Source organism: Echinops telfairi, unplaced genomic scaffold, assembly GCF_000313985.2.
Source record: "Echinops telfairi isolate 266 unplaced genomic scaffold, ASM31398v2 ScPeMD7_60;HRSCAF=208, whole genome shotgun sequence".
Lineage (NCBI taxonomy): Eukaryota > Metazoa > Chordata > Mammalia > Afrosoricida > Tenrecidae > Echinops > Echinops telfairi.
In genome coordinates, this window is record NW_022103958.1 from 16766256 (window position 1) to 16775938 (window position 9683).

A 9683-nucleotide genomic window follows, 5' to 3' on the forward strand; every position below is an offset into this window, starting at 1 on the left:
GAGAAAATGTTTTGAGAATGATGAGGGCAATGAATGTACAAATGTGCTTTACACAATTGATGTGTGTATGGATTGTGGTGAGTTGTATGAGCCCCTAATAAAATGATTTAAAAAAAAAAGAAAAGAAAGGTCTGTTTACCAAGTTAGCCATTGGTCTTACAAAATTCCACCATGTGATTTCGATCACCAAGGCCCCAGTTTTCAACTACTGATCCTTTCTCTTTGTTCTCAACTTTCCTATTCCAATCACCAGGGATTGATCAATAATCTTCATTTTATGTTTAATCAATTTAGAAATCATCAATTTCTTCATTTGTAGCACTAGTGCTGGTGCAACTGTTAAGTGCTTAACTGCTAAACAAAAAGTTGATGACTAGTACCCACCAATGCTCAGCGAGAGAAAGAAGCTGCAACTGCTCAGTAAAGGCAGGAACAGCCTACACAGTGCCAGGGGTGACTCTACTCCGTCACATGGGTCACCACATAGTCCTAGAGGGCAACTCCACTCCGTCACATGGGTCACTATGTAGTCCCAGGGGTGACTACTCCAATACATGGGTCACTACACAGTCCTGAAGGGCAACTCCACTCCGTCACATGGGTCACTACACAGTCCTAGAGGGCAACTCCACTCCGTCACATGGGTCACTATGCAGTCCCAGGGGTGACTACTCCGTTACATGGGTCACTACACAGTCCTAAAGGGCAACTCCACTCTGTCACATGGGTCACTACACAGTCCCAGGGGCGACTCTACTTTGTCACATTGGTCACTACACAATCCAAAGGGTGACTCCACTCGGTCACAAAGGTCACTACACAGTCCAAGGGGCGACTATCCTTTGTCACGTGGGTCACTACGCAGTTCCAGGGGGCCACTACTCCGTCACCTGGGCCACTACACAGTCCCAGGGGCGACTCCTCTCCGCCACATGGGCCACTGGGAGTCGATAATGGTAACGACTGTGTGCAACACTCTTCCCCCGCTTCCACCTCAACTCATTCTTTCTTCTTTCAAATATCACTGTGCCCCAGACACCACCTTCCCTGCCCGACTTTCAAAAATAGCACCCCTAGTTACCTTTGCTCCCTTACCCCTCTTTTTATTTATCTTCTCGGCACTTCTGATCATCTAATACACTTATTTGTTAGCTTTCCCCTGTTAGAATACAAGTCCCATGAGTACAGAAACCGCCAGTCTGGGGTGATGGCTACACCCACCTCTAATGTCTAGAATGTATTCACTTAGCACAAGACATGGGCTCAACCATTCTCTGTGCACTACCTGGTCTTTATTCTGCTCTAATTAGTTGTGAACCCTTATGATTCTGCTTCTTCATCTGTAAAAAGAGGGACATTAAATGAGCGAGTATTTTTAGCAATAGGATTACTTCTGTGGAACTTAGAGATTGCTGTCGGTATTGTCACAGAATCCCCTGGATGTGCAGTTACTTTAAAAGCCAACACTACATAAGGGTGGCTTACTTTAAGGGTCACCGCTGCTGCCTTGATGATAAAATCATTCACTGACACCTTGATGTCACCTGAAAAGAAAACAGCATTAGCCAAGCTTTACAGCAACCTCGCAACCTAACTCGGACTCATTGAAAGACCCTTATGGCGCCCTTGGCGTTTGCTTGCTTGCTTATTAAGTAAGGTTTCCCTGATTAGAAAAACTTTCATCATGAGGTAGGTTTTTGAAAAATAATATTAGACATGAATATATTTCACTCTGGACTTGTACTAATTATACTATAAAGTTTTAAAATTGCTCGGGTATCATGTACAAGAACTTGAATGATACATTAAACCATATCCAGAAACACAATGACTAATTCCTACACCCACAATGACTAATGGGCTTTCTCTATGTGCAGTGTATATGCCCTGGGGGTTTACAGAGGGCCCAGGTATTTCCCGCATCCTTTAAAAACGTTCTTTTATGCATACTTTGTAATACAGAGATTAGATTCAACCAGTGGTGCCTGTGGGCACTTTAACTACCCAATCATGTATATCTATATATTTCCTTTTACTAATAGAAGTGTACAACCAAACCCTGAAAACACTACATCTAATAATGGTCGCTTGTTACTGCAACAAAACAGGATAGAGCAAATGCCAGAGATGCAGCAATGTGGGCACATGTCCCAGTGGAATGAATTAAGTGAGGTTTTCTGTAATTTTATGGTGAATCCACTTCCTTTAAGCATACATACTGATTTTAAGATCAAACTGGGATTCCACCCCTTTACACAGAGTGGTTCATAACTAAAGCATGTGACTTATTAAAACCTTTGCTCTTCCCTCTTCCCAGTGGGTAAGGGAGTGCTGGAAAACTCAAATTACACTAGATTCTTTCTTGCAAGAGTGTCGGTAAAAAGATTCTAAGACTGAGATATAGTCAATGGTATGTGGCAGAATATACAAACCCTGTCACTACCTCGCCATGGAATTTGACCTGGACCACTGATCATGCCAAAGGAATGCTGGAGATTTCAGAAGGAGATCTGATGTATTACCCGAATCCTCAACACTGCCAAACGGTCACAGTAACTGCCAGCTGTGTAAGGCCCTACCTCTTCTGAGGATATTTTCTAGAAATAAATGAAGATTTTTGTTTGTTTGCTTAAAATCCCTTTAGAAGTAGAACACAAACAGATTTCAGTGCCTGGAAGTTTTATTGATAATCAAAAACAAAAGATTCAGGCTGCACAAATGCAAACATATTTCAAACACAACATTTATGAACTCATTATGCTAAGCTCTCAGAGCGATTTCGGCTTCCTTCTTGCTTGCTGTACTACCTATAGTGCTTCACAGAGTTCTAAATCGACATCCCGAGTCAATGGCTGCTATGTCCGGAATCCTCACCTCAAAGCTTCTGTCCTCATTAGACTCCAACATTTAGAAGCATTTTTGAGTTTTAACACCATCTTCGTGGCTCCCATGTCACTCTCCTCTCTTAGACATTTGCCACCATCTGCCTGTGCAGCATTCTCAGACCCTGCCCCTCAATGTGGCATCTTCCCAGGGGTGGACTTTCCCCGGTTTGATGCAAGTTACATGTTTCTGGCCTCCTCCAAATTCTATCCCTAATCTTTATACAAGGAGCTTCACGCTTGTATACAGGTTCTCACATGACATTTCCCCTAATGTGTCTAATAGGCATCTCAAATCTAGTATGGCCAAAGGCGAGTTTTTCTAGTGTTTGTTTTTAACTCATTAATCAGGTCATAGCCTGATGATGCTGCCCTGTGGGCGTGGCCTTCTCATGAGGATTCTGGGAACTTCCTCTCTTTCTACCTGAAGCGGGACACACTCTCTCTCTGCTTCACCTTCCTGCTGTTGAGATACTCAGAGAGCTGGAGGGGCCACATGGAGACCCATACCAGTGCTGAGATGCTTCTGCCTCCAATGGATCAACAAGACTTTTCATCCACTGGCCTGTGATTTTCCTTCATTCAGCATCACTGCATGACCAGCGTGAGTCTGAAGAGGAATTTATGGACTAGTATTGGACTAGTGATCTGGACTGGGCTGTGTTCTCAATACATAATGACTCTTTGACATAAAGCTCATTCTTATACACACATGAATGTCACTGGATGCGTGTCCCTAGTCAACTCAGTCTAACACTAATGTACCTGAGAGCCACAACAGAAGGTCGCTGGCATCCTAACAATGATATTTTCTTGACTATTATGAAGCTGAGGTCACAAAACAAATAAGGGAAATGAATGCCCAAGGGAGATAAGGCCTCTCTTCAGAGACACCCACAGGAAGTGACTGATGATTAATCATTGTCTGAGTAGGAGTACATCGTACAGGACATTCATTCGTTCATGCTTAAAGCTTTCAGCAAGCTAGGAATGGGAATTTCCTCAACCTCTTAATGGGCATCTACAAAACACCTTTATCCAAGATTGAAGAAAAAACGAGCAGTTCATGCTGAAATTCACAAATACCTCAGCAATCTTACAGGGTGATTTGGGGGCGGGATCTGGCACATTTATTTTGTAGTACAAATTATAAAAAACTTGAAGGCATTCTGAAGAAAACATAAAAATGAAAACTTGCACACAGTAGTGACATATCGAAACTCTATTTACAATCTGAAATATTTGAAAATCAGATGTGTCTTCAGGCGCTAAATGCCAAGGTCTACTCTTCAGGCGCTAAATGCCAAGGTAACAAGGAGGGCTCGGGAAGCCACTCAGAGTCAAAACAAAACTACTCATCGCTTGCTTTGTCTGAGCAAGTCACTCATGCTGCCTTACCAAAAGTTGCTGTTTTTACTGTAAGAAAAACAGGGCAAGGGCCAAAAACCCACAGCGCCATTTGTCCAGCTCAGTGTGTGGCAGCGGGACTGGCACTCAATCCTGCCTGCTGAGTGAGGGCTCGCTCACCAAATGCACATGATTCAACCGCGACAACAGGGGGAACAAAACTGTGCAGAACAAAAGCGGTGACTTGGCACAAAGTCATATCTCCATTAATTCGATACTAGGGAACCGATTTATTTCTTATAGGGAAAACAGAACCAATTCCTTTCTCTAACAGTAAAATACTCCCAGAGCATGAAAATGGAAATGACATATTGCACACTGTGGGTTTTAACAAGAGAGGACTCCGTGATAACTAAGTTAGCAGGTGTACCACATTAAGTAAATCCAACTTCACTCACCTTTGACCAGATCTTGTCTTACTTTTAAAACTGCTCCAAGGTCACAGTCAGCAGTAGCATAGGCATGAGGCACAGTGCTTTTAGATTCAGTTAACCTCTTGGCAATGACTCTTCGAATATTGCTAGCAGGGATTTCAGAGAAGGTGCCCTGCAAGGAAACAGTCTGTCTAGTAAGCACTAGGAGGAATGGAACGCCACACCCGCAACCCCCAGGGTGGCAGTGACCACGCTTATGTGACATCCACTGACGTTAATATGTATGTAAATCAACTGTGCTTTCCTATGAAGAGGTCGATTTTAACAAGGGAGAAATCCCATTCAGTTGTGGTTCTACAGCACATAACTGGAGAGAAACAATAAAAGGCACGTTCCAGTGTTAAGTGGGGCGTCTTAGGTTGCTGTCGCTAAAATGATTCAAAAATCTGCCCAATCATGAATGGTAATCTCATGGTTAAACAGACGCCCCGTGGAGCTCTGGTGGCGTAGTGGGTGACATGCTGGGTTGCTAACCTCAAGGTCAGCAGTTCAAAACTACCAGCTGCTTCAAGAGGAGGCGGCGGTGGCTTTCTATTCTCGTAAAGATTTAGCCTCAGAAACCCACAGCAGCAGTTCCATTCTTTGAAGGTGATAAGGCTATTTTGTAAAAAAAAATTAAATACCGTCTATACTCATGTATAAGCTGAGTTTTCCAGCAGGTTTTTAATGCAGTTTTGTGGTAAAATTAGGTGCCTCGCCTGACATTCGGGTTGGTTTATACTCGAGTATATACGATACATAGCTTTGAAAAAAAAATCCCATTTTTGGGGGGGTACCCCCTCATATATTTCCCCTTGAGAAACAGTATGCAGGTTTATCTCTATAACTCCCCCTTCTTTCTTTTTCTCCTTCTGCAAAGTTCTCATTCCGTTTCAAGTGCATTAACTCCCTACATTTCCTCTCGTGATAAACCAGTGGCGTGAAAAGCACTGGGAAAGGGAAACAGTGACAGAGGGGAGAAGTTTGGAAACAAAACCCCTGCTAGTATCTGAGAAGGAAGGGCTGTGGCTCTTCATCGAGAGGCTTACACTTCACGACGGCAACGATGAGACGCTATTTGAGAAAAAACACAGGAACGCATGGAGAGCAGAGGGCATTCACCCAGCACAGATGGTGCAGAATTAAACTGAGTAACAGCCTAGTATTCTGTTTGGAAGCAAACATCGTACAGACACATTTGGCTGAGCTGGCAAAGCCGCATGAAGTAGCAGGGCGCTTCCTCAGGGACCACTGTTAGCGACTACCGGAGGGGCCTGGCAAAAGGACTGGGGAAGCAGCATCCACTGTCCTCATTCTCTCCCTCTCGAGTCACGCCCCACTGAGAATGTCTCAAGGTCACATTACCGCTGCGTTAGGCTTCCCAGGAGTCGACACTGGTGGGATCATCGGCCGGGGATAGGAAGGGCCTGCTGCCGCCAGGGTGGGCGAGGGCGCTGCTGTGGGAGTGGGTGGCGGGGTTGGCGTCGGTCTTGATTCAGCGATCTTGCCCATCTGCTTCAACTCTACCAGTCTGAGAGCATCCCTGTACATGAAATGGAATTAGAAAACTCTGATTAGCAACAAAAATGGCCGAGAGCTTTAGAAAGGAGTGGGGACATGTGGAGACAGTCACAGAAACATATAGATGGGAAGTTGAGAAACAAAACCAATTTGGGGGGCTGGAAGAGTAAATCTGGTCTCTTACTTAGTGCCCTGGATTGCATTGTGTGCCCCCAAATGTATGTGGTAAATGCTAAGCCCTGTCTACACACGTGATAGAGTGCCACTTGGGACAGGGTTTCTATCTTAGGTTAATGAGGGGCTATCAGTTTGGAGTGTGTCCTAAGCCCATCGCTTGAGATATCCAAGGAACAGTTTAGGCACAGAGACAAGAAAGGTGGACGGACGAAGCAAGGCCTGGAGATCTATGGAATCAAGAAGCAAAAGTTGAAAATCGACAGCAGAAAAGCCTTGCCACAGAGCCAGGGTCCTGACTTCCTTCTAGACTCCTGGGGAAATAAAGGTTTGTTAAATCTACCCACTTCTGGGATCGTTCTTCCCATGTCTATCAGTTTGTCATAGTCTGGTGACATGCATGTTGCTGTGATGCTGGAAGTTTTATCACTAGAACTTCTAGAAGACTAGTCAGTGAACACTGCCCAGAACAGGGGTCCTCAAACTGCGGCCCGCCGAGGACATTTATCCGGCCTGCCGGGTGTTTTTCCCTTTTGTTTTTTCACTTCAAAATAAGATATGTGCAGTGTGGATAGGAATGTTTTCAGTTTTTAAAAAAACTATAGTCTGGCTCTCCAATGGGTCTGAGGGACCGTGAACTGGCCCTGTTTAAACAGTTTGAAGACCCCTGGTAGAACCTGGACTACATGAAGAATGGGGCTCAGGGTTGGAGGACGACTAACTACGGGCCAGCTACATGCAGGTGCCACAACCCTGCTGAGCATAAAGAGGGCCTGAAGCACTCACTGGTGAAGATCAAAGAAGACAGTCTTCAATGTGGATTACAATTCAATGTAAGATAATAAAAAGCCTCACAACTGGAAGGATGACTAACACCCACAGAAACAGCGGTCAAGGAATCAAATGACACACTTCACTGGGCAAATCTGCTGTAAGAGATCTCGTTAAAGTGATGAACATCGGAGATGCCATTTGGAGGACGAAGGTGAGCTTGACGAACTACAGTATGTTCAACTGCCTCATACGCACATGAAATCTGCACAATGAATCAGGAAGGCGGTAGAAGAACTGATGCCTTTGAATTATGGTGCTGATGATGAACACTGATGTATTTCGTTACAGCCATAAAAATAAGCAAATTAGTCTTCAAAGAAGTATGTCCATAATGGTCCTTAAGGGAAAGGATGATGGGAGGTCACCGCCTGTCTTCTGGGGATGTTGTTAGAAAAGAGCTCTGGGGCGGGGGTAGTGGTTACTCAGTGGGCTGCCAGCCTCAGGGTCTGTACTTCCAAACCCCAGAAGCTCCTCAGGATCAAGGTGGGGCTTTCCACTCCCATAAAGAGTTATAGTCATGAACTCATAGCAATGACTGATGTTATAATTAACTACCCTCCCTTCCCCGCTGGGGACGAACAACAGAAATGGGGGTGAAGGGAGAGTGTGGATGATGTAAGATATGAAAATAATAATAATAATTTATAATTTGTCAAGGATATATGAGAGTGGGAGGATGGGGCAGAAAGGGAGGAGAAAAAGAGGAGCTAATACCAAGCGCTCAAGTAGAAAGAAAATGTTCTGATGTACAAATGTGCTTGATACAATTGAAGTATGGATTGTTATACGAGTTTAAGAGCCCCAATAAAATATTTCTAAAAAGAAAAAGAGCGTTCCAGTCTCCGAAACCCACCGCACCAACTCCAAGGCAGGGGGTTTGTTTCTGATCTTCTTGTTCGGTCAAGTAGAGGAACAATGACACAGAGGAAGACCCTCTTTCTCCATGAGATGGAATGACAGAGTGGCTACAAAATTTGCATGAACGCATAGCAACTAGTCCTTGTGAACAAGAAACAGATACCTAGTCCATTGATTATTTGTTCAGTAGCATGGCAGTTGCACGCTTTGGAAATGCAAACAATGGCCAAGCTAGCAAAGTGCCAGATGCTGTTGCTCGGTGCCCTCGGGTTGGTTCTGACGCACAGCAACCGTGTGTGAGAGAACAAACCACCGCGGGCAGCCACCGTCCTCACAGTCCGTCCTGTGTTTGAGACCCGGTGCAGCGACTGTGCCATCCACCTTGTCGAGTCGTCCTCTTTGTCGCTGTCCTCTTTACCAATCATGCTGTCCTTTCCCAGCTGACTGCTTTCTCTGTATGTCCAAACCCTGGGAGACACTCTCGCCATTCTTACTTCTACAGAGCATTCTTCTGACTGTCTCTCTTCCAAGACAGATCTGTCTGTTCTTTTGGCAACCCATAGTATTTTCATTTACCTTGGATGCATGTGAATGAGCTAGTGATCATGAAAATGCAAAATTCTACCAATGTCTTCAGCCTAAAACTGACCACGCAGCCAAGGGGAGAGTATTGTTTATATTCTATAGGGAAAAAGGGACTAGACTTCAACCCAGTGCTCCAAGATGTGAATGCAACATGCCGCCGTGGAATAGGGAACCAGCGGAGAGGTCTGGGGGGCCGGACCCAATCCCAACTACTAAGTGCACACCTCCCCGTCCCCCCAGAAGAATTTATTTCAAAGGACGGCATTGAATCTGCAGCTCCGGGAGAGGGACATATCTGATCAGCGCACACGGGAGCAGATGAGGAGAGAGCACATCCCGGCCCACCAGGCCGGCCCCACTATGAGACATGATGCCCCTAACTGACCCATAGACCCAGGGGACAACACCAGAGACACAGTGTGGGAATTGTACCAGACCTGATCCCACCACGTTGAGGCAAAACACTAAGGGGGTGCAACAGAACAGCAAGGGAATGGAGCGGCGAGGTCCCCAGGGGATGTTGAAGGTGGACTTTGAGGCCAGGGCGTGGTGCACCAACAGACTGGACGGGAAAACACTCCTAAAGGCCAACAAACAATCCTTGAACTAAGTACAATCTTTTCTTTCTTGTGTTTTGTTTTTTTGTCATTGGTTTGTTGTTGTTTTGCTGTATATTGTTGCTTGGTTTTGCTCTGTCTTGTTTTTGTGCATGTTATTATCTCCTCAGGTCTGTCTAAATAAGATAGGCTGGATGAACAATCTAGAGGAGGAAACAACGGGACCGACAGTTCCGGGGGGACATGGGAGAGGGAGAGGTGCAGGAAAAGGTAGTGGTGCTAACAAACCCAGGGACAAGGGAACAGCAAGTGATCGGTGGTGAGGAGGATGTGGGAGGCCTGGTAGGGCATGATCAAGGGTAATGTAACCAAGAAGAATTGCTGAAACCCTGGTGGGGCCTGAGCATGATAGTGGGACAGGAGGAAAGTCAAATGAAATAGAGGAAAGAGCT

General features: G+C 45.2%; 1 protein-coding gene across 1 annotated transcript in view; it reads right to left on the minus strand.

The window, feature by feature from the left end:
- PDHX (pyruvate dehydrogenase complex component X) overlaps nt 1–9683 on the minus strand; it is a 73293-nt gene that overhangs the window by 12478 nt on the left and 51132 nt on the right. Inside the window, exons 6-8 of the mRNA XM_004708290.2 lie at nt 6068–6245; nt 4688–4835; nt 1486–1544 (exon numbers count right to left, since the gene is read on the minus strand). Of these exons, the coding sequence (XP_004708347.1) occupies nt 1486–1544; nt 4688–4835; nt 6068–6245 (385 nt within the window). The remainder of the gene's footprint in view (nt 1–1485; nt 1545–4687; nt 4836–6067; nt 6246–9683) is intronic.